The sequence below is a fragment of the Dipodomys spectabilis genome, unplaced genomic scaffold (genome assembly GCF_019054845.1).
Source record: "Dipodomys spectabilis isolate Male_0828 unplaced genomic scaffold, ASM1905484v1 ptg000066l, whole genome shotgun sequence".
Taxonomy (NCBI): domain Eukaryota; kingdom Metazoa; phylum Chordata; class Mammalia; order Rodentia; family Heteromyidae; genus Dipodomys; species Dipodomys spectabilis.
In genome coordinates, this window is record NW_024870743.1 from 4,696,243 (window position 1) to 4,721,706 (window position 25,464).

Sequence of the window (25,464 nt, forward strand, 5' to 3'; positions counted from 1 at the left end):
CTTCCCCCCTGGCCTGTTTTGCTTCAGCTATTTTTCAGATAGTGTCTTTAAGCTTTTTTCTAGGACCAGTCTCAGACTGCAGCACTCTTATCTTCATCTCCTGTATAACTGGGAACACAGGTTTGCACTACCATGTCTGACTTGTTTGTTAAGATGAGATCTTGCTATCTTTCTGCCCAGGCTAGCCTCAAACTGCAATCCTCTTATCTCTGCCTCCTGGGTAACTGCACCTAGCCTAAACATGTTATTTTTAGACACTTGTTAAAATAAGATTAATCCCTGGTTTTGGTTAAATACCTTTCTCTCAAGGACCTGCTAGAAATTCTGATCATCTTTCTGCTCTTTTTCAGCCTTTCAATTCTTTCTTCTATTTATTTATTCAAGAATTTCAGTAATTTATGGGATATGCTGTTCCATAAAGGTTTTAATGTATGTTGGCCTAAGATTGCTCTTTGTGTGCCAGTCCTGGGGCTTTAACTCAGGGCTTGGGTGCTGTCCCTGAGCTTTTGTGTTCAAGACTGCTGTGCTATTCACTTGAGCCACAGGTCCATTTCTGACTTTTTGGTGGGTAATTGGAGGTAAGAGTCTCATAGACTTTCTGGCCCAGGCTGGCTTCAAACCTAGATCCTCAGTTCTCAGCCTCCTGAAGCTAGGATTAGAGACTTGAGCCACCAGTGCCTCTGCCCCAAGATTGCTTTTAAATGTCAAAAGCCAGGGGTCTTGAGAGACATATTAATTAATTTTGTATCCTAATTGCTTTCCTGTCTTGCTGTGGTAGTTGTCTCTGAGGAAGAGGGTGTCTAGCTGTAGGAGAAACTAGTTGCAAGGAGCTTAGGGCATTCAATACATGGAGTTTTTCCTACTCACCCACTTGTGAACAACTGGCAGACTGCTGCTGCTCCCAGAGATTGAGCTTGATTCAATACTCAGTTCACTGCAGGCGGGGCTATGAGGGAGACAAGTAAGCTTGCCATTTCTCCCCCCCCCCCCTTTTTTTTTTGTCAGTCATGGGCCTTGAACTCTGGGCCCCGGCGCTGTCCCTCAGCTCTTCAGCTCATGGCAAGCACTCTATCACTTGAGCTACAGCGCCACTTCCAGTTTTCAAGTGGTTTATTGGGGATAAGAGTCTCATGGACTTTCCTGCCCCGGCTGGCTTTGAACCATGATCCTCAGATCTCAGCCTCCTGAGTAGCTAGGATTACAGGTGTGAGCCACCGGTGCCCGGCAGCTTGCCAATTCTTAAAGTTGCTGTCAGTTATTTTGAAATTATGTTGTGACAAGACTCAGAGCATGCTATGAAGAGGGGCTGCGCACTCTGGGTACTTATTAACCACCGACGACTCATAGGAAATTGTGTAGCTGGAAGAACGTATTAGGTTCTGAGTTCACTTTTCTGTCCCTATTTGTGACTTGGGTCAGCCCCTTGATTCCCTGGCTCCGTTTTTGACCCCTTGCAGCCCTAGAAAATCAAAAGGCTGCCGGACATTGGTAGCTCATGCCTGTAATCCTGTCTATTCACAAGGCTGAGATCTGAGGATGGAGGTTTGAAGCCAGCTAGGGCAGGTAAGTCCGTGAAATTCTTTACCCTCTTAAACCACCGAAAAGCCACAAGTGGAGCTGTGGCTCAAAGTGGTAGAGTGCTGCTAGCCTTGAGTAGTAAAGCTCAGGGATAGCAGCCAGGTCCTGAGTTCAAGCCCCAGGGCCAGCACAAAAAAAAGGAAGGAAGGAAGGAAGGAACGAAGGAAGGAAGGAGAAAGAAAGAAAGAAAATGAACAGGCTGAGGCGGCCAGCTTTTCTCTGTTGGGTGTGGCCAGGATTAATAAGCACTTGTGAGCGCGCTGGAGCTCCGTGCTGGGAGGGCTGTCACCGGGGAGGGCTGTCACCGGGCAGGGTGCTTTGTTTGCTTGATGTGTCACTCTGTGGGGTGGGAGGAATGAAAGCTGAGGTGACAGGTAGGGACAGTGGCTTGTTTACTCGGCTTACTCCTACCAAGAAGTGCCGCCCCAGGAGGCGGGTCTCCCGGCCTGTGAGTCCTGCTAACCAATGGGAGCGTGGGCTCCTTTGCTCCAGTCCCTTCACTCTTGCCAGTTTTTAGCTCTCGTCCGCTCGGAAGGGTGGTGTGCTGGTCCTTGATGAGGGAGCTCCCTTTTGAAGCTGATAATCAGGCATCAGCGTCACTGAGTATTGGAGTTTACTATCTACCATTTTTGCTTTCCCTGGCTTAGTTGATGTTTTTCTTTTTATACTTAATTAATGCCTCAAGGTGTAGCCATGATAAGTGGATGTGTGTGCAGAATCTTTATATAGTTGGGGGAACGACTTTTTCCTGAAAAGGGAATGAATGTCTGCGTCATTAAATGCCCATCTTGTTCTTGTTCTTTTTCTTTTCTTTTCTTTCTTTTTTTTTTTTTTTGCTGGTACCTGGGTTTCATTTGTTGGCTCATCTAATGCTCTACTACTTGGGCCATGCCTCTAGCCCAGTTTTTTTAAATATGATTTTATTGTTAAGCTGGGCGCCGGTGGCTCATGCCTGTAATCCTAGCTACTCAGGGGGCTGAGATCTGAGGATTGAGGTTCAAAGCCAGCCTAGGCAGGAAAGTCTGTGAGACTCTTATCTCCAATAAATCCACTAGAAAACCGGAAGTGGCGCTGTGGGTCAAGCGGTAGAGCGCTCACCTTGAGCTGAAGAGCTGAGGGACAGCACCCAGGCCCAGAGTTCCAGCCCCACGACCAACCAAAAAAAAATGAATTATTGTTATAATTAAGGTGTCATACAAAGGGGTTACCATTTCGCAATTCAAATAATGAGTGTATATCTTTTTTTAAAAAAAATATTTAGTTTCTGTGATATCAAGGAACTCGAACCCAGGCCTCATTCATGCTGGGCAAGCACTCCATCGCTAAGCCGCATTCCCAGCCCTGAGTGCCTTTCTTCTTGGGAAGTGTCACCCTTCCTGCATTTTCTCTGTTTCCCCTCCCATTCCTGCCCACAAGTTGCATAGTTCATTTTCCTCATAGTGTCTACTGAGGACCACGCCCGGATTTGTTTATCCTCCTCCCTTTCTTCACTCCCTTCCCCTCCAACCCCCCAAAAAAAGCAGAAAAAGAAAAAACACCATTACCACCAACAACATAAATAACCCATGTTTCCATTTCCTGGAATTTGTTTCAATAAATAATATTTTACACGTTCAGGAGAGTTACGGCTTTGGGCTCCTCCGCTGCTGGAATGTTCCTTTGGTCTTTTTGTGTGTAAATGCCTAGAGGCCTCCTGTCCAATTATATTTTAGATCTAGCTTCTGCATATAAGAGAATACATGTGTCGTGTGTCTCTGAGCTTGGCTTACCTCACCTAACATGATTTGTTCTAGGTCCATCCAGTTCCCTGTAATTGACATGATCTTATTCTTTCTAATGGATGAGCAAAATTCCATTGTGTATATGTACCACATTTTTGGACCTACTGGTCTACTGTTAGCCCAGTCTTAGGGACTTTTCTGCCAGACTGGCTTTGAACCTGATCCTCTGGGTCTCAGCTTCTGAGTTGCCGGGATGCTGGGCATGAGATACTCGCTCTTGTTCTCATTTAGGATTTGTGGTTGGGTGTGTGTGGAGGGGTGGTTCTGGGTAAAACAAGCAAACAGGTCTCCATGCTAGGCAGGTGCTCTACCTCTAAGTTATACTCTAGCCAGGGAGTATTGATTCTTGATTCAGCTCTTTCCACAGACATAAGGTTTTGGGGAAGTTATGTGATATCCCTTTCTCCCATCCCCATTTTTTGAAAAAGTATTGGTATTTTGAACTCAAGGTCTTACTAGGCATATACTTTATCATGAAACTAGCCTCCAGCTTTTTTTTTTAATACTGGTTATCTTGAAATAAGGTCCCACCTGGACTGCAGGCCTCCTATTTTTTTAACTCTGCCATGGCGGGGATAGCAGGTGCGCAGCATTATGCCTGACTTCTCCTGTTGAGCTGGAATCCTGAAGACTCTTCTGCACAGGCTGTCCTTCAACAGAGGATCCTCCCAGCCACAGCCTCCTTCGTAGCTAGGATGTCAGGCATGGGCCGCCAGCACCCAGCTTCCTCCCCTTTTTTAATGATATCTCATATACACTATTAACCCTGCCAGAATGAGTAAAACCAGAATTCTGACCCAGGGTCAACCTCTGAGTCTTACTTATGGTTTCTGCCTCTGTCTTTGAGGTGCTGTGCTTGGAGGATGAATGAGGGTGAATCATGAGTGTTTGGCTCGTGTTCACTTGGGGAACCACTGTCCCAGCCAGGGCTCACCTCATACCGTGCCTGTGCACGCTCCGCTCATCTGTGCAAGCATGTGCCTGCCGCCGCCATGGAAACACAGACGGACTCGCTGTCAAAGTAGTGGGGGAGGGAAGAGCTGCCTTGAAAAGCAGCATGTCTTAGAACAGTTGTGGGGGAGGGCGGGCATTTTGATCTGATTGTCTTCATTTTATTTTTTATTTATTTATTTTTTGGGTCCGGTCCTGGGGCCTGAACTCTGGGCCTGGGCACTGTCCCTCAGTTCTTCAGCTCAAGGCTAGCGCTCTACCACTTGAGCCACAGCGCCACGTCTGGCTTTTTTCTTTTTGCTTATGTGGTGCTGAGGAATTGAACCCAGGGCCTCCTGCATGCAAGGCGAGCGCTCTACCGCTGAGCCACCTTCTCAGCCCTGTCTTCATTTTAATTATCCTCTCTCCTCATCACCTTCTAAAGACTAGCAAGTCCTGGACAGGTTACGGTTCAGACATTGCCATATCTCTGGGAAATAACTCAGGTTTCTTTCCTCCTGATGCTCAGCTGAGATCGGCTGCTGAAGGTAAGAGGCACAGGGCGAAGGCCGCCGCTGTCTTGGAAACAGTAAAAGATGGAGCTCTGGCTGGGTGCTGGTGGCTCAAGTTATAGTCTTAGCTATGCAGGAGGCTGAGATCCAAGGATCGTGGTTAGAAGCTAGCCTGGCAGGAAAGTCTTGAGAGACTCATATCTCCAACTAACCAGCAAAAAAGCCAGAAGTGAAACTGTGGTTCAAGTGCTAGAGTGCCCGTCTTCAGTGGAAAAGTTAAGGGACAGTGCCCAGCCCCGAGTTAAAGCCCCAGTACCCGTGGCGGGGGGGTGGGGGGGGAGGAGGGGAATGGAGCTCTGGCATGGTGCTGGGCATAGAGCTTGTAGGGCAAGACTTGAGGAGAGGACAGGAGGTAAGGAAGGAGCCAATGGCTGCCTTCCTCACTGTAGGAAGCAGGCCCGCAGCCAGCCAGGCTTGCTGCTGCTGTTACTACAGCAGGGAGCAGCCTGTGCTAGTGGCAGACTCCTCACCCCAGTCCTGTGGTTCTCACTAACACTGCTGTTGTAGTTGATCGGGTAGACTGTGGGTTATGTAGGCTTTTGTGGGGTAACCTGAGACCCTACCTAAGTGGAACATTCCTAAGCCCCCCCCCCCCACAAAAAAATGTGTATACCACTTTACAGATGAACTTTGGAGACATAAATAATTGATAGGTCAGGGCTCTGCTGTGCAGTTGCTTCAGTATTTCCTAGCCCCAGAGAGTCATTGTCGATGGGCTGCAGGGCTTGGCCTAGAAGCTGGTTTCTTGCTTGGGTTTTGTAAACCTTGAGTTTACAACAGCATGAGATTTGTTGGTGGTAGGAAGTCTTGGAGCCTGAAGATCTAAAGTAAATAGAAAGAGCAGTACGGGACAGAGCCGAGTTCCCAGAGGCTGGGCTGGACTCGGTGCCTCGCCTGGGTTCTCAATCTGCTCAGAGCCTGTACAACAGCACCTGGCCCTCTCATGATGACACATTTGCAGCTTGCTGGTGAGACGAGGCCTTTGAGGAGGCCAGACTCTAGGATATGGAGAGAAACTGTTCTTGATGAAAGCATAGGAGTTCTGACGAACAGAGAATCTTTGTGGACTTGCTAGGAGAATCCCCCACAGCAGAAGAGTGCTCTGGCTGCCGGGAAATCAGTTTGCACTGGATGAGCGATGCTAGCTACAGAGGAGCAGGAGCTACAAAATAAAACGCAGCCTCATTGGAGCCCACTGCACCTGGGCACCATATCCAGCCAGCTCCGTCTGTGGTGCTGGGCAGTGCCAGTGCCGGCCTCCGGCGGGAGCAGATCTGGTCACAGGCAGAGAGGTGCTGTGGCAGAGCAAGATAGAAGTGGTTCAAAGCACAGCTCACGATTTCTTCGTTGTCTCTGCATAGATATGATCGTCATGAATATTCAACCACCTTTTAAAGAATATTACGAACCCCAGGGATACAAAATACCTAACCAATGTATTTTTTTTCTAGTAGAGACATCGAAGTCTTTACCTTAGAAGGAAGATTATATTGTGGCTACCATTTACAGGTTTCATTTGAAAAGTACCAACAGTAGCCAGTTCACAATGGCCTGCACTTATAATCCTAACTACTCAAGGAGACTGAGATCTAAGGATTGTGGTTTGAAACCAGCCCTGGCAGAAAAGTCTGTGAGACTCTTATCTCCTATTAACCAGCAAGAAGCCAGAAGTGGAGCTGTGGATCAAGTGGTACAGTACCAGCCTTGAACAAAAGAGCCAAAGGACAGCACCTAGGCCCTGGGTTCAAGTCCCAGTACTGCATGCACACACGTACCACACAGTACCCATAGTACCAACAGTTACAGTCAGATGTGTGCTGGGCTCCTGGAATAAGGATGTCAGAGAAGGATTAGCTGAGTGCTGGGTTTTGTTCTGCTGCATTGTACATAGCCTCGCTCGTGACACTCCAAGATCTGGGCCTTTCTCCCACAGTGTGGTCATGGACCTGGGCGTGAGTCTCCGGCAGAGCTTCAGAAGGCGGCTCTGGATCTCAGCATGGGTCAGATTGTTAGGTGCAATGGAACTGCGTCTTTGGTGGCATGATGCTGTCTCAGGTGTGAGAGAAGCAGCTGCAGTACACTGAGATCTTCCTGGCCCATCCCTTCCCGTCGCTCACCTCTCCCTGCGGGGCTTTGGCCAGGAAAGGGTTAGTCAGAGGCAGGACAGACATCATGGCATTCTGTTCCCCATCAAATACTCTTGAAGCATACACTGTTAGCTAGAATCTTCTGCCCTGTGAAGGCACTCTGAGGCATTCTGAACGGTTGTCCTGAGAGCCAAAGGTTTTATGTCTGGAAAGTGTTCGTGTTACACAGGAAAGAGGGTCAATGCAGAGTTTGGAACCCTGCTTGAGTGTGTACAAGGTTTGCGAAGACATGAAACACCCCATCTTTCCCTCTGTCTTGTCTCAGTAGAAAAGAGTATGTGAATTTGGTTCTCAGGGATTACTGATGCTTGCTGAAAGAGGGGTGTAACCACGCTGGTAACTTGAACCTGAGACATCTTGTGTGTGCTTGTGGGATGCAGGTTTATGAGTTTAATAACAGTTTGTTGTTTTGTCTAAGCATAATATTTGGAATTCATTGGGAGAGTAATTTTTTAATTTGTTTGGGCTGAACATATCGCTTGCATTTATAGGAATTCCATTCTCGTGAAGCATCGGCCCAGGGTGCCATTAAAATAAGGTGTTGCCACGTTGGGTCGGCCGGTTGCATTAAGCAGAGACAGGTTTGGTTTGTTTCACAACTATCAGGTTTCCAGTGTGAATGGAAGGGTGGAGGCAGGAGAGAAGAGAGTTAAAATGTGGTACCCAGGTGCTTGGAATTGCAATGAAATGAACGCTGGAGATTAAAGCCCAAGGCAATACTGCCTGGCCTAAATAGAGAATGAAGTCAGGAAGCACTCTTACCTTAAATCAGGGTAAGAGACTCAGGCCTGGCAGATCCCAGGCTGGCCAGAGTGAACTAGATATTCCTAACCTTAGATCCCATAGCAAAACTCAAGACAACTGCACATCTGCCTGTGAGTCATTCAACTTCAGGGGTGTTCTTCTATGCAGTTTGATGAAAAATTATGGTTATTAAAGTTACATATATATACACACACACACAACATACATATTCCAAAGAGATAACTAATTATATTCCTTTATAGAGAATGAGGAGGCTTTGAGAAGTTGTATCGTGATCAGTATTGGAAATAACAAGAAAACTGTCTTGGTTGGAAATTTGTGGGTAATACCTTTAATTAGCTGATAGAAAATCAATAGCTGGTGGTTGGAAATGTTGTTTTGCAGCTGCTGTGGTGGATACAATCATGGGGATAATTTCTCTGTGAAATGTCTTTTCTAAATAGCATTTCACAGTGTGCGCCTGTGGAGAGTGGGCAGTAGGTCCGTTCAGAGGTAAAATAAAGCACATTGACTCACACAGAGCTTGAGAATCCACCGGTACCTGTAGCATGCATTTATTATAGCAGAGCCCACGGGCCTGGCAGAAGGTGCTTCTGATTTGGTAGGGAGGATTCTTGGCAGCTCAAGAGAGCCTTGGTTTGGTAGTGAAACTTGCACCATGTGAAACAGGTTTCCAGCACTTGTGTCTGCTTAGCTGCCATTTATCCTGACACTTCAATTATGTTTGCATTCTTTTTAGGGGGTAGGGATGGTTTTTTACTCCCTTCCTCCACTCTGCCATCCTCAAGAAACAATGAGCTGCTCTGTGAAATGTTCTTGTGTGACAGCTTGTCATCTTAACCCTCTTTCTCCTAGGTCCTTCCTGGAAATTCCATCTGTAGTGACTTGCTAACTGCCATTTCCAATCAGTTTAACTACTTAGAAGCTAGTCAGGTGCTGTGGGTTTACTCCTGTAACTCCCTAACTACTCCAGAGGCTGAGATCTGAGGATCACCATTTGAAGCCAGCCCAGCAGAAAAGTCCAACAGACTTATTTTCAGTAAACCAGCAAAAAAAAAAAAAAAGCCAGAAGTGGAGGTATAAATGAGCAGAAGCCACCTGGCCTGACATTACTGTGGTGACCGAAGCTACCCAGATTAGAAATATCAAGGCAGTGTGGAGCCTTGGAGCACAGGTAGCTCTCCCCCCATGCAGGACTTCCCAGCATGCCCTGCGTGCAGTGAGCTCTGCGCATGTATTCACAGATGCCGGCTTTAGATTTTAGTGGAGAAACCCTGAGTCGTAACTACAGCTTTTGATTGGCAGCTTGCCCGCCCAGTGCTGCTCCTTGGTGACCCACTTACTTCTCTGTCCTGTTATGTACCCAGCGATGCTGGAATGTGGTCTGTGTTTGCCTGGTGTCACACCTGCATCCAGGGCTGCATATTTCAGAGCACACATTCTATTTATTCGGGACAACAGGTGCCAAATCACTGCACCTGCCAAGTGTCCTTAAGTTCAGTGGGCTGGTGTGTAGCAGATGAGGCGGGCAGAGGAACACGCAGTTTCCTCTGAAGGTTGTCTTCCCCAAGACTGTCTTTATCTTGGTGACTTTTTCCCTGGCTCTGTGCTCTGCAGAAACCGAGACGCCGTGTGGGCGGTGTGGGAAGCGGCGCTGGGGCCACAGCCAGGCTGCTTGCTGACTGCTTGTTTTTTTTTCCTTCTGGGGAGACGCCCCACCAAGCCGAACTGGGCCGTGGGAAGAGTGCGTTTCCCCTCCCACGTCCCTGTCGTCCCCACCCCTTCCTGTCGGTTCCTTACGGTCAGGTCATTTGATCCGCTGAGAAATCACAGAAATGCTAGCTTGCACACTCAAAGCCTTCTGGTGATCGCAGTCAGTAGCAGGATCTCTTGGCCACCTCCTGGTATCAGGGCAGCGAGAGGCAGGGTGACGTGGGAGGATTATCTGACCAATCGGGAGCAGTGCGTGACTCAGTCTCTCGGAGGCCTGCCTGGGCTCCAGGCATTAATTAAGCAGGCGCTCGTGGGGTGGGCAGGCTGCTTGGAGCTGAGCTGGGGTTTGTTTATTTGTTTTGGCTGGGCGGTGGGAGGAGGGCTGTGAATTATGATTAGGTGTCCACTGGCTGATGCCCAGAAATGCTCTTGGTTAATTAGACTTTAGTCAAGAATCAGATCTTGATTTTTTAAATTCAAACTGTTTCCCACTCCCCGAGTTTCAGCTCACATTCTTAACTGCATATACATCTACTGGGAAAAGTGGTGATTTTATTCTGTTTAAACTGGCGCTGGGACACTTGGGGGTGAATTTTTTTTTAAGCTACTCATCAACCTCACAATTGAATTGTCAGATTTTAGGTAACGGCTATTTAGAACTGTTGTAGAAATCTTTTTGACTGATTTGGAGAACTAAATGAAAACATTCTAGGGTTTCTTCCTTTGGACTTAGTGGATGGATTACATTCTAGAAAGACCTTATGAATGGTCTATCTGTATTTTAATACAAGAATGAGTTAAAATGATAAAGACTCTCAGAGGCCAGTGGGATAGGTTCCAAGATGGCTGCAGCTGTGTCTCCCAGAGCCTCGCGATAATGAGCTAAGTTGTATGACTTCAAACTAAGTAGGAAGTTTGGCATGGACTGGCCATTTGGTTTGAAAGACAGAAACCTCGTGATCAAAGCGACCTGCTACGCAGACATCTGGGGTCACTTTCCCTCTAGTTTTCCTTCTTTGAGAAACATTTTTTCCATAGATGCTTCGCCAGCTCTCTGCTTTCCACCTGCCTGTGCAGTTTCCCAGAAAGTCATCATGGTTGGGGTTGGCTAACTGTTCACTGCGTGTCTTTTTCCATCTCTGTTGGGGGTCTGAGCCTCCCTTCAGCTGGCGAGGGCCAGGCACGGCTGTGCCACTCAGGAAAGGGCGGAGGCACAGGATTTGTACATTTTCCAAATGTCAAGCTCTTTTTCTTTGTACTTTCCAAAGCTAAGCCAACCTACTTTGCTTTTTCCTTTTTCTCTCTCTCCACCATAGTTTATTATTTTTAACCAGACAGAGCTCTGTTGAACTTTGTAAGTGTACATCACAACACACAAATGGTATCAAGGCAGGTCAGTAGGCATGCTCTCGGCTCTGAGACTGTATTCAGTCTGAAATGCAAGAACACAATACCACCTTCCCTTAAAGTTTCACTGGCTAGATGGACTCATATCTAACATCCTTCCAAGGAACTATTTTTTTTTTTAAGTGCTGAGGATTTAGCCCAGGGCCCCAAACATGCGAGGCTGGTGCTGTACCATGGGGCTCTGTGCTCAGCCCCTTTCCACATAACTGTGTGCAGATACTCAGCGGGAAATAACTGGCTGGGGCTGTCGCTGAGAGCCACCCTCCCTAACTATGCATGCGGGTCCATCCTCTGTGCAAGCCTGGGAAGGAGGAAGAGGGGCTGGTGTGAAACCTGCCCTCAGGTTCAAGCGCTCCGCCAGCGGGATATGCTCCTCTTCATCAGTGAGGCTAAAAACACTGGGAGCATTTCCAAGGAGGAAGTGCTTTCACTGAAGGAGTCCAAGATGGCTACGTTGGGACTGAACACTGTTGCAGAGGGTGTTTGCCTGGACCTCTTCCAACTTGGCTGTTGGAAATTCAGCTGGGGAAGAAGCCATGGAAGGGCTGGGAAGGTGGCTCGGCGGTAGAGTGCTGCCTCGCATGCATGAGGCCCTGGGTTCGATTCCTGAGCACTACATAAGCAGAAAAGCCAGAAGTGGCGCTGTGGCTCAAGTGGTAGAACTCTAGCCTGGAACTGAAGAGCTGAGGGACAGCACCCAGGCTCAGAGTTCGAGCCCCATGACTGACCAAAAGGGGAAAAAAAAAAAAGGCCATGGAAATGAGCTGTTCTGAGGGAGGACTTCATGTCCCAGGGCCCAGACACTGCAATTCACAGGGGAGGAGAAATAGACTCCAGGACTAGCAAAAAGAAGAAAAGCCGTATGGAAATTCCCATCACAGCAGTAATTTACAGAGGCTTGCAATATTTTCCTGGAATCTCTCTGTTAAAAATAAAGTCGCAGCCACACCTGTCAGCCTAGCTACTCAAGAGGCTGAGGTCTGAGGATCGCAGTTCAAAGCCAGCCTAGCAGGAAAGTCCATGAGACTTATTACCAATAAGACATTCAAAAAGGCAGGAAGCGGCGCTGCAGCACAAGTGGTAAAGTACTCAAGTGGTAAAGAAGCTCAGAGGTAGCACCTGGGCCCACAGTTCAAGCCCCTGGACCAGAAGAGGGGCTGTATTATTTGGGTGTCAAGTTCTTTCTTGTACATGAATAATAATATAGAATGAGTATTACTGCCATTGTGGTACTTTTTTTTTTAAAGATCAGCCTTTTTACTAATTCACGGCAACTATCCTGAGACTGAATTTTCAGGTCCTCATTGAGCTCCTACCTCAGCTACTTACACATTTTTGTAACACCTGGAGATGTCCAGGTGTTTTGCTAATGCTTTCTTTCTTTCTTTTTTTTTTTTGGGGGGGGGGGGGTCCGGTCGTAGGGCCTGAACTCTGGGCCTGGGCGCTGTCCCTCAGCTCTTCAGCTCAAGGCTAGCGCTCTACCACTTGAGCCACAGCGCCACTTCCGGCTTTTTTTTCTTTTTGCTTATGTGGTGCTGAGGAATCGAACCCAGGGCCTCATGCATGCAAGGCAAGTGCTCTACCACTGAGCCACCTTCCCAGCCCGGCTAATGCTTTCTTTTCTTCCAATTATATGGGTAAAAATTACATTTCTACAGTACCTCACCACCATAGATGAAATTCACGTGGTAATGTGTCCGACTGCTCTCTTCAGACAGTCAGCAAGTTTCCCTAGCACTGGGCTTTGGTTTGCAGTGATAATATAGCCCCAAGACTAGGAGAGTTGTAGGTCTGTAAACGTGATTCTCCATTGCTCTGTTCACCTTCAGTGGTCTCTCACTTGAACACATTGTTCCCTCGTTCCTCCTCCTCCTCCTCCATTTTTCCTTAAATACTCATATAGGAGAAGCAGCCTAGATGAGGCATGTGGGCAAAAATCATAAGCTGTTAGTACAGGATCTGATTTCTGAGCTTGGGAATAAAAAAAAAAAAAAAAAAGGTTGTGTAAGTCAGGACTTTGATAGTGTTCATCCCTGTGTTCTCTTGCTTTCCTCTCATTTTCAAACAGATTTACGAAAAGTCAAATCTACTGAAATACTTCTGTTTTGTTTTGGTCAGTCATGGGGCTTAAACTCAGCCTGGGCACTGTCCCTCAGCTCTTCAGCTCAAGGTGAGTGCTCTACCACTTGAGCCACAGCGCCACTTCCAGTTTTCTGGTGGTTAATTGAAGATCAGAGTCTCATGGACTTTCCTGCCCAGGCTGGTTTTGAACCGCAATCCTCAAACCTCAGCCTTCTGAGTAGGATTACAGGCATGAGCCACTGGTGCCTGGCTTCTGAAATATTCTGAGAACATGAATTCTTGACCAAGAATGAGGAACTTTCCTTAGAAAGTGGGCTGGGTGCTTAAAAAGAATCTCGCAGAGCATCTTTGGCCTGTTCACTTGTTTGTTTTTTGTGGCTAGTTTTTATTTTCTCTTCTCATAATTTGACTTGGGGTGGGAACGTCACTTGTCCATCTTTTGAGATGAATGTTATGTGACTAACATCAAAATGAATAGCAGGGAAGGAAGTGTGTAACAGAGAAAGGGCACTTTGAAAGTTCCATTTTAGAGATCTTCCTAGCATTTTACCGAAAGAACATTGTGAATTATTCAGCCTATTCTCGGACTTCAGAGGCAGATGTGCATGTGTGTTCATTTGCACACATGCGTGCTCACGTGTGTTTGGTAAAGGGAGGAGCTGGGTGCTGTTTGGGCCCAGTCTTTTTGCCCTTTCCCGTTCTCTTTGGCTATTGCAGCATGTTTTTGTTGTTGTTTTCCTGTGATCATATCAATAAGAGTTATTCGTGTGTGTGGTAAGTATGGTGGAAACATTTGTGTTATGCAGACGTGGGTCCGTGGCCGGTGGTCTCGCTCCGGTTCTCACGGGAGAACCCGCCTTACCTGTGATGCTCCATCTCAGTGACACCAGGGACCAGCACCATCCAGAATGTGAACCAGTTTTGTTGTTGTTGTTTTACTGTTCTTATAGAGGTGAGGTACAGATGGGTTACGGTTACGTAAGTCAGGTAAAGAGCAGGTTTCTTTCTGGACGGTGTCTTCCCTTCCCTCACTTTCTCCCAGTTTTTCCCTCTGAACCACAGTTTTGAGGGATGAGCTGCTGGGCTTTTCATGAGCCCCGGATCCCCCCTGGGTCTGCTGCAGCTGTTGAGAGCCCTTTTCCCAAAGGGCTCTGGTTCATGGAGTCTGGGTGGGCAGAAAATGAACACTTCTGACAAGTTTCAAGTCTGTGTTGTATGGGATTCTTTCATGCATTTATTGTGATTACTTTGTGTATGTGTGCCCATATTGGGGCTTCAAGGCCTGGGTACCACTGTCTGCTCAAGGTTGGTGCTCTACCACTTGAGCCACAACTCCACTTTCAGCTTTTTGCTACCAAATTAGATATAAGAGTCTCCAGACTTTCCTTTCCCAGCTGGCTTTGAACTGTGATCCTAGCTCTCAGCCTCCTGAGTAGTGATGACTGCAGGCGTGAGTCACTGGCAGTGTCACTGGCTTTACTGTGCATAGGGTTTATAGAAAGTTATTGCTAAGTGTATTACCCGCAGCTTCGTCTCCTGTAGATACTAAGTTGGGGTCTGAATCTGTCCTCATCAGACAGGGTGGACACTTGACAGGAAAGGACTCTGGTCAGTGCAGCAGCACCTAGCTACGGACTAAGGCCAAACCTGGTTGCTTTGATTTTCGGACCTAAGTTGTTTCTCTTGAGTAAATTCTCCCCCCCAAAAAACAAGCAAAAACACCACCATAATGGCCAAGCTCTGGTGTCTTGGTTCAAAGCAGGAAAGTGCATGAGATTCTTATTTCCAATTAACCACTAAAAATGCCACAAGTGCAGCAGTACAGCTGTAGGCTCAGGTGGTAGAGCGCTAACGATGAGCAAAAGAAGCTCAGAGACAGTGCCCAGGACCCGAGTTCAAGCCCTAGAACAGACACTGAAAAACAACAACAACAAAAAAAAAAAACATAGTGGCTTCTTGCTTCTTTGCTAGCCTTTGACTGAGGCCTAAGCATGGCACGCATGTCCCTTTTGCCCAGCATGACGGCTGTTCTGGTGTGTTTGTATATTTACGTACACATGGCAACTTCCTTCCTTCCTTCCTTCCTTCCTTCCTTCCTTCCTTCCTTCCTTCCTTCCTTCCTTCCTTCCTTCCTTCCTTCCTTCCTTCCTTCCTTCCTGTGCTGAGTTAGGAGACATTTAGAGATCTGTTGGTTTAGAAAGTTGTTTTGTTTTTAATAAATAGACTGTATTTGAATAAGACTAGAAGTATCCATGGCTACCCACGAGGGAAAAGCCTTCTTGAAGGCCCTGGTGCTTGTCCTGGGTCTGGGATTTGCAACCTGAAACTGGGCAGCAAGGGGAGGGCTGGTCTGGGTTGGATTCCCATGCAATCCTCTTGTCAAGGAATGGCACGTGAGGCCGAGGCTTTCTGGAATTGTGGGCTGAGTGTCACTCACAGGCAGCTGGCTCCGAGTCAGGTCCGCCCTGACCTCCACAGAGAAGTCCAGACTCATCGATGGACTGCAAAGTGAAGTCGACGGTCATTTGGTTACTTCATATACCCAGGCAATAGATTCCTTTCTTTCTGTCTGTCCTCCATCTTTTTCCCTCCATCTCTTCCTCCCTCTCTCCTTTCAACTAGTATATTCTATAGATTGTCTCCACCTCTGACTTCTGAGCTCATGGATTGTATATGAGGCATTTTTTTAAATATGTGAGAACATACAAGTCAAGGCACATGTGTCTTCTGTCATGTAATCCTTGTGCTCTCTTTTGCTATATATCTAGACCTAATCTTTTTTTTTTTTCTGGCCCTGGGGCTTGAACTCAGGGTCTGAGGCCCTGTCCCTGAGCTTCTTTGTACTCCAGGCTTGTGTTCTACCATTTGAGCCACGGTGCCACTTTCGGCTTTTTCTGAGTAGTTTATCGAAGATAAGTGTTTCATGCGCTGGGCACCAGTGGCTCACGGCCTGTAATCCTAGCTACTCAGGAAGCTGAGAATCTCGGTTCAAAGCCAGCCTAGGCACGAAAGTCTTTCCTGGCTTTGAACCACAATCCTTAGCGATCAGCCTCCTAAGTAGCTAGGATCACACCCACTAGCATCTGGCTAGACCTAGTCTTTTAAAAAACTGAGCAGTTTTTCATCTTTCCTGGCAGTAAATGGGGGAACTGTAGCAGGCAAGGCACCGCAGAGCTGGCCCGCACCTGCTCAATACGAGGAGGAGATGGCACCCGGGCTGTGGATCTGCTTGCTAGCATTTAAGATGAGCCGGGAAGTGAACCGCGTATGTCAGAGCAGTTTGCCTTCCATCCCTGATCTCTAACCAAAGCCAGGGATTGGCTGGGGGAAAGGTCAATTAGAGAGAGGTAGCAGGGCATGTGGGTCGGGGTATCCACAAAATGTACCCCAGTTCCTTTACTCTCCATTTGAGGCGGCCTTAACGTCTCCCTGGACTGCATCTGTCAAAGGATGAGGGCGTGCTCTGCCCATGCTGAGACAGCCGCCCTCCTCCCCCTCCTCCTCCTCCCCCTCCTCCTCCTGCTGGTACCAGGCACCTGGCCCCCAGCACACCAGTGGGAAAGCTGTCAAGGTCAGAAGCCTGGCGCCCGCAGGGAGAATGGTCTGGGGAAGGTGGGCGTGATGGACGGTCGCTGACCTGCTGACTCTGACATGTTCTCGACCTTTTTAGGATGTTTCAGACTTTTCCTTAGAAGCAGTAAATAGAGTAAGGGTAAAAACTCCTCCTTTCTTACTTCACATACTGTCTAGCAAGTGGGCTTTGTCCCCATTGTTCTGTTTCCTTTCTCTTTCACTTCCTAGTCTTATAGCTTCTCCCCTCCCACGGCTTAAACGCATCCCTGTCTGTCTTAGTTCAGCTGTGGCACCCTCTATCCTAATTGTCCTGCTTAATGTCTTGCATCTTTGAAATGAAGTCTGTACCGAAAACTGTGATTCCAATACTATCCACTATGTGGTGCTCTTGTGTCAGAAATAAGTTCTAAAGCCAGGTGGGCCCTCAAAAGCATTGCAACCCGATGACAGTTAAAAGCAGAACCACAGGGCTGGGAAGGTGGCTCAATGGTAGAGTGCTTGCCTAGCATGCATGAAGCCCTGGGTTTGATTCCTCAGCACTACCTAAACGGCAAAAGCCAGAAGTGGTACTGAGGCTCAAGTGGTAGAGCAGTAGTCTTGAGCAAAAAAAGCTCAGAGACAGTGTCCAGGCCCTGAGTTCAGGCCCCAAGACTGGCGGAAGGAAGGAAGGAAGGAAGGAAGGGAGGAAGGGAGGGAGGGAGGAACCACAAAATGGGAAAGTTGAGGATTTCACCAGTTCTGCAGAACGCTACCAGGCTTCAGCGAGTAGCAGCTGAACCACAATAATGTGTCTCGATTGAGCCACAGTGCCATTTCTGGTGTTTTTTGTTTTTATTTTTTGTGGGGGGAGAGGTAAGCTAGTTAATTGGAGATTAGAGTTTCATGAACTTTCCTGCCCACTCTCTAACTTCAGTCTTGAAAAAAGTCTGCCGGAGAGTTCTCCCTAGTTAGTAGTTCAGGCTAGGAGCAGGCCAGCCGCTCTGTGAAGCCATTGAACTTGGACTCGCAGTCTTTAGAAACATGGGTCTGTGGTGGCGGGGACTGGTGGGAGAGTCTGGACTTGGGGACTTGGGTTATCACCACCATCTGCCATCATCGCAGGCCCTTTGCAGTTTCTCCAGAGAAAGCGTGACTCAGGAGCCATCTCCATTGCTTGGATAATTGAGTCTTTCCTGTCTCCCAAATACAGCCCCACAGTGGGACGCCTTCCTAGGTGATTCTTCACACAGCCTCCACCACACCTCTGTGCAGCCTCCTCAAAGGAATTCTTTGTTTAGTGTTTCATGATCATTAAGATGTGATCTTTCCATCCTCAGCCTGTGAATAAACTTTGCTACTTTCCCCTTGGATGTGTAAAGATAAGAATCCAAATTATAGCCAGGCATCTGTGGCTCACACCTATAATCCCAGTCAGTCAGGAAGCTGAGATCTGAGGATCACTATTGGAAGCCAGCGTGGGCAGGAATGGTCATGAAACTCTTATCTCCAATTAACTAGCCTACCCAACCCCTAAAAAAAGGGAGAAAAAAACTGGAAATGGCACTGTGGCTCAAGTGGTAGAGTGCCCAGGCCCTGAGTTCAAGGTGCAGTATCAGCACCAAAAACAAAACCAAAAAAAAGCGGGCAACTGCCTCCCCGAAGGGCGCGGGAGCAGCTGCGCTGTCATTCACTGCGGGTATTTTCAGATGGTGCGTGCTCAGCTCACTGCGCAACCGCTGCTTCTGAAGCCTTCTTCTCCCTTTGCAGGTGTTCATCTCTGTGAACTGCTTGAGCACAGATTTCTCCTCTCAGAAGGGTGTGAAGGGCTTGCCTCTCAACATCCAGATTGACACTTACAGTTACAACAACCGCAGCAATAAGCCAGTGCACCGGGCGTACTGCCAGATCAAAGTCTTCTGTGACAAGGTAAGAGCCGGGGCTCGGGGCGGGCAGCTGAGATGCTCTCCTTCCCCCCACCCCAGAACTGGGGCTTGAACTCAGGGCCTGGGACTGTCCCTGAGCTTCCTTTTTTTTTTTTTTTTTCTGCTCAAGTCTAGCAGTACCACTAGAGCCCTCGCGCCGCTTCAGTTCAGGCTTCTTCTGTTTATGTGGTACTGAGGAATCCAGGGGATTTTTATACTCAACCGCATGGTGAGTCCGATGCTCATAGAGAAGAGCTTATCATAGCTGATCTAGGTGGTTCACACCTGCCAGCTCCTCAGGAGGCTGAGATCTAAGGATCTCAATTCAAAGCCAGCCCGACAAATCACAGATGCTTATCTCCACTTAACCAGCAAAAAAGCCAGAAGTGGTGTAGCTCAAGTGGTAGAACACCAGCCTTGAGTGCAAAAGCTAAGCAAGAACTGAAGGTCCTGAGGTCAAATCCCAGTATTGGAGCACACGCACACATACATGTGCACATGCGCATGTGCACGTACACACATGTGCATGTATACACACGTGTGCATACATACACACGTGCGCACAGGTGCGCGCGCACATGCATGTGCACACATGCATACGCACACCGACATGCATTGCACACACGTGCACACACATACACACAGATTGTCTTAAATGGGTATTTATTGTTTTGGCCTTGCATTCAAATAAACTTTAAAAAGAGAAAGGAAAAGGGCTGGGAAGGTGACTCAGTGGTAGAGTGCTTGCCTTGCATGCATGAGGCCCTGGGTTCAATTCCTCAGCACCACATAAGCAGAAAAAGCCAGAAGTGGTGCTGTGGCTCAAGTGGTAGAGTGCTAGCCTTGAGCTGAGGAGCTGAGGGACAGCGCCCAGGCCCAGAGTTCAGGCCCCACAACTGACCGGGGGGGGGGGGGGGGGGGAGAGAGAAGGGAAAAGATCTCATTTGAACCACACATTTAGGAAAATCCACCGCGGACTTTGGTGTGCATGCTTAGCTCGGGTGGTGACAGCTCAGCCAGGTGACTACAGATGAGCCGCCCTTGACCTGGCTCTCCACCCTCCAGACCCTTTGACACGTCAGCCACTATGACAGTGGCAGGGGGCGATGGGGCAGAGTGGGAGAAAGGACGGGGCCCAAAGAGAGTGCAGTGCCCTCTCATCTCTCCAGAGCAGCTGCTTTTTCCTGAAAAACAGAACCATCCACTTGTCCTTGTTCCGGCCTCTCTGGCCAGAGCTCAGCCCTGAGCTGCTCCAAGTCAGACTGGCCAGGCCAGTGTGGAGGGGATAGCAGTGCAGGAGGAGGCGGAGGAATGTACAATGGTCCCTTGAACTCAGATGGAGCAAGGCTTTGACTTTTCCTGCTTAAAAATATTAAGATATGTGGGGCTGGGAAGGTGGCTCAGTCGTAGAGCACTTGCCTTGCATGCATGAGGCCCTGGGTTCGATTCCTCAGCACCACATAAAAAGAATAAAAGCCAGAAGTGGCACTGTGGCTCAAGTGGTAGAGTGCTAGCCTTGAGCTGAAGAGCTGAGGGACAGCTCCCAGGCCCAGAGTTCAGGCCCTACGACCGGACCCAAAAAAAAAAAAAATTAAGATGTGAAAGCTGGGCGCCAGTGGCTCACACCTGTCATCCTAGCTACTCAGGAGGCTGAGATTTGACAGGATCACGGTTCAAAGCCAGCCCAGGCAGGAAAGCCCGTGAGACTCATCTCCAATAAGTCACCAGAAAACTGGAAGTGGTGCTGTGGCTCAAGTGGTAGAGCGCTAGCCTTGAGCTGAAGAGCTGAGGGACAGCGCCCAGACCCAGAGTTCAAGCCAAGCCCCATGACCGACTATATATATATATATATATATATATATATACACACACACACCACACACACACACACACACACACACATATAGGAATTTTGCTTTATTCTATTTCCTCTTTTATTCATCCTGTTAACCTTTTCTTGTATTAATATTTTATTGGTCACATTAGTGATACAGAAGGTGATTTCATTGTTACATTTCCACGTTTGCAGTATATCCAATCCATCTCACTCTCTCTGCCACTCCCCGTATTTAGAACTTTAGGTGATGCTAGTTCACTGGAATTACACTAGCTGATGTTTGACTGGCTGCAGAAAACACAGCCTCTGGCCACAGGAGGGCGCCTGGAACCTTCACATTCAGAGCACTTCCTCTGTCTCACAGATCCTGCCTCAATCAAGGTCCTATGTATGCACCTGCTAATGTGCCAGGATGTGCTCTTTGCTTCTTGCTTTTTTTTTTTTTTTTTTGCCAGTCCTGGGTATAGTCTCTGCACCACTTTATCCTTAAGGCTAATGCTCTACCACTTGAGCCACAGCACCACTTCCAGCTTTTTCTGAGTCATTTACTCAAGATAAACATCTCACATATTTTCCTGCCCAGACTGGCTTCAAACCACACTCTTCAGATCTCAGCCTCCCTACTGTTCTTTGTTTTTATTGTTGTTAAAAGAATAACTACAACGGCCAGGCACTAGTGGTTCACACCTGTAATCTTAGCTACTCGGGAGGCTGAGGTCTGAGGATTGTGGTTCAAAGCCAGCCTGGACAGGAAAGTCTGTGAGATTCTTTATTTCCAAATAACCACACATACCCTAAAAAAAGCAGAAATGGAACTGTGGCTCAAGTGGTAGCCTTAAGTAAAAAAGCTCAGGGAGCATGCCCAGGCCCTGAGCTTAATTTCAGGGCCTGCACACACGAAAATAAACACAAACTTAGTAACTTCATAAAAATGTGTTTATCCTAGTCAATAGCTCTGACATCTGACGCCGATTTCGCGGCTGAGATGCAGGTGTGGGCAGGGCTTATCGCTTTTGAAGTGTCTACGAGAGACGCTGGTTCTGTGCCTTCTCCACCTGCTGGAGGCTGCCCGTATGCCTTGGCTCATGGGCCCTTCCCTCTGCAGTGGCTAGTTGCAGTTGATGCTTCTTAGTTCATGCCCCTGTCCATCCACATACTGCCTTTCACTCTTCTACCTTCTGCTTGTTTGTGGACCCTGCGGCTAGCTTGGGCTTCCTCAAAAGACCTAGCATCGTCTTCTGCTCACCACCCTTTTGCCATATGACCTGCCCTGCCCTCAACCCCCCAGGATCAGGTGTGTGCATCCTGGGGCACAGGAGCTTCTGGTGGGCTGCCGTTGACATACTTCTAGACAGTGAACTTATGCCCTGTGCTTTTCTCCCGTTTTTGATCTCAGCTGCTCTGGACCAACACATTCCACATGAGCAGAAAACATCATGTATGTGCTGGTTTTCAAAGGTGAACATCCCGCCACGTGAAGCCCCACGTGACCCGGTGGTGTGGCTGGAAGCTCTCTGCCCCCACTATGCTGGTGATGGAGGTTTCTGGATTGCCCGGCTGCCTCAGCTCTGGACAGCTCTGCCTGGGCCTGTCTTTTCTGATGTCTGACCTCTTCTTATTTGGCACCTGTCAATTCATGTCAGCTGCCAGCTCTTAAAATTCTCCTTTTATGAGTCTGCCCCACAGCTGAAGAAGAAACAAGAAGCAAGACATCTTTTTGACATCACTTCAGACATTATTTGGCATTATTTTTCCTTCCTAATTTCCGAAGCAGTAGTGCTATTACACTTTTCAGGAAAAGTCGGTCTATCCAAGAGACAGGAACTCTTTTTATTTTTTTGTCGTTGAGGGGCCTCCTGAGTAGCTAGAAATACAGGATGAGCCACCAGCGCCCACCTAGCAACAACTCTTTCTCCAAGTTCATATGTATCCCCAGCCCGTTGAATAGAGGAAAATTACGCTGACATTTGCTTCCTGCAGCAGTCCTTTTGTTCCTCATCACAGTGATAGAGGTGTGGCTCAAGAAGTAGAGCACCAGCCTTGAGCAAGCACTCAGACTCTGAGTTCAAGTGTTGGTACAGACACAGAGTAACAAGTGATCATGTCTCTAGCAGTCTTAACTCTTGAGTTCAACACCTGCTGCAGGGCCCAAGGTCAGTCCTGTTAGTTGGTGACTCAAGAGGCCAAACTGCTAAATGGTTCTTTGTAATGTCTTGGGACTTCCTTTAACAATTTTTTTTTTGTCATGGGGCTTGAACTCTGGGCCTGGGCGCTGTCCTTCAGCTCTTCAGCTCAAGGCTAGCGCTCTACCACTTGAGCCACAGTGCCACTTCTGGTTTTCTGGTGGTTTATTGGAGATAAGAATCTCATGGACATTCTTGCCCAGGCTGGCTTTGAACCATGATCCTCAGATCTCAGCCTCCTGAGTAGCTAGGATTACAGGCATGAGCCACCGGTGCCCGGCTCCTTTAACAATTCTTGTGCCTACTGGGACTGAATTTGTTCCACTTTTGTGTGTGTCTGAAGGGTGCTTATTTCACTTTCTGTTTTAAAAGATCCTACTGCTGGGTATAAAATTCCACGGGGATTATTTTACAATAGTTGGCAGCAAACTTCAGAGCCCCGCTTCTGCTGAGAGTGTGATTACCTAACAAAGTCGTGTGGCTCTATTCTGTACATGGTTAGTTCCTCTTTTCCATAACTGTGTTTAAGATTTTCTCTTCACACTGGTTTTGAGCACTTTGATACGTCTACTCGTTTTTCTTGTTCCTGGGGTTTGCTGAGCTTGTTGAGTTGCTTGAGAATCTATGGGTTTTTGGGTTTTGCTGTACTTGGAAATGTTTTTACCCACTCATTATTTCCAGTATCTTTTCTTCTTCTTCTTTTGGTTTTCCAGTTATACATCTCTAAGGTACTTGAAGTTATCCAGAGCCCACTGGTTTTTTTTTTTCTCTCTCTCTCTTTTTTTAATGTTACTTTAATTAGGGGTAGTTTCTACTGCTATATCCTAGAGTTCATTGAGTGAGTGTGAGTGTGTGTATGTAAGAGAGAAAAGTAGTAGGTCTTGAACTCAGTGCCTAATGTTCTTACTTGGCTTTTTTGCCCAAGGCTAGCACTCTACCACAGCTCCTCTTTCAGCTTTTTAGTGGTTAATGGGATATAAGAGTCTATGGAAGCTGGGCGCTGGTGGCTCACGCCTGTAATCCTAGCTACTCAGGAGGCTGAGATCTGAGGATCACTTCAAAGCCAGCCCGGACAGGAAAGTCTGTGAGACTTATCTCCAATAAACCGCTGGAAAACCGGAAGTGGTGCTGTGGCTCAAGCAGTAGAGTGCTAGCCTTGAACTGAAGAGCACAGGGACAGTGCCCAAGCCCAGAGTTCAAGCCCCACGACCAACCAAAATAAAAGAGTCTATGGAGTTTGTCTACCAGGGCTAGCTTTGTACTGTGATTCTCAGATCTGAGCCTCCTGTATAGTTAGGATTACAGGCATGAGCCACCAACATTTAGATACTTCACTGATCCTTTGCCCGATCTAAACTGCTATTCCTGTGCAGTGTAACTTTTAATCTCAGACATTGTAGTTTTCATCTGTGGAAGTTCAAGCAGGGTCTGTTTTATATTGTCTGTGTCTCTGTTTACTTTTTTGTAGTGCAGGGGAGTGAACTCGGGGCCTGGTACACACTAGACCATCTCTCTACCACTGAGCCACCCTCGCAGCCCAGGCTGGTGGGGGTTTCCGGCGGTTTTTGAACATGTGTGGTACAGCCCCACTGACCGGCTTAATGTCCTTGCCTGACATCTCTGTGTCAGTTCTGGGTCGGCAGCAGTGGCTTGATTGTCCCCTCTCCCTCAGGCGGGTTGTCCTGCCTTTAGCCTACCTGGTCATCCCACTGGACATGTGGCCTTGTCAGTTTACCTCTTTGGGACTGGATGTTTCTTGTCTTCAGCCTTGTCCTGAGACCAAAGTAAGCGCCTGGGGACAAGCAGCGTCCTTGGGCACCTGGTTTCATGACTTGCGAGCATGCGAGCATTGTGAGCGAGGCTTTCCTGGGTGCTCACGTCTGTCCTCGGTGAGCCCTGGGAGCTTCCCGTGTGACCACACCATGTTCTCCCCATCTGAGACTCAGCCGCTGGGTCTCTCATCGTTGCAAATGGTTTTTCCCCAGCCATGGGTAATTTCCCGTGAATTGTCCACTTGGGGAGCAGTCGAGAATCCTTTGAAGATGTCTAGAGACGGGCCCCGTGGCGGATCTGCTTTCCCTCCTCGCTGCAGTGAGCACCTGCTCCCCTCCCAACCACAGCCTGGACGGCTCTGGGAGCAGTGGGCAGCGCAGCCGAACCAGCTCACCCAGAGCTGGGCCCTTCAGTCCTTCAGAATACCATATTTAAAGCCAGGCGCTGGTGGCTCACGCCTGTAATCCTAGCTACTCAGAAGGCTGAGATCTGAGGATCGTGGTTCAAAGCCAGCCCTGGCAGGAAAGTCCATGAAACTCTTATCTCCAATAAACCACCACAAAACTGGAAATGGCGCTGTGGCTCAAGTAGTCGAGTGCTTGCCTTGAGCTGAAGAGCTGAGGGACAGCGCCCAGGCCCAGAGTTCAAGCCCCGCGACTGACCAAAAAAAAAAAAAAAAAGTACTTCATTTAAGCATTTTTTCCAGTTTGGGTTGTTTTCAGGATACAGTCAAAAGCTCCATCTTGAGTAGAAACAAGTTCCTTTTATTTTGTGTGTGTGTGTATGTGTGTGTGTGTGTGTGTGTCTGTCTGTCTGTCTGTCTGTCTGTGTCTGTGTTTGCTGGTCCTGGGGCTTAAACTCAGGGCCCAGTCTCTGTTCCTGAGCTTCCTTTGCCCAAGGCTTCTTCCACTTAAGCCACAGCTCTAACTTTCAGCTTTTTTGGTAATTTAGTGGACATGAGAGTCTCTCAGACTTTCCTGTCTGGGCTGGCTTTGAACCACAATCCTCAGATCTCGGTCCTGAGTAACTTGGACTGCAGGCATGCTTTTTCAATAAGGAAGGAATGTCTTATTTTGTCACACTGCCTACTTGAGGGGTACAGTTTGTCATCAAAATGAAGTAACTGGTAGCCAATGAGAAAGGATTAAGAGATAAAGGCCGTTCAGTAGTCGGGGAATGGCGACCCTCCCGGTCTTCCTGGGTCAGCGTGTGGCAGTCCTGT

General features: G+C 48.0%; 1 protein-coding gene across 2 annotated transcripts in view; it reads left to right on the forward strand.

Moving 5' to 3' along the window:
- The window catches only part of Grhl1 (grainyhead like transcription factor 1), a 55,878-nt gene that overhangs the window by 18,354 nt on the left and 12,060 nt on the right, over window positions 1–25,464 (forward strand). For both annotated transcript variants that reach the window (XM_042680759.1, XM_042680758.1), the window contains exon 9: window positions 18,295–18,453. In XM_042680759.1, the coding sequence (XP_042536693.1) occupies window positions 18,295–18,453 (159 nt within the window). The remainder of the gene's footprint in view (window positions 1–18,294; window positions 18,454–25,464) is intronic.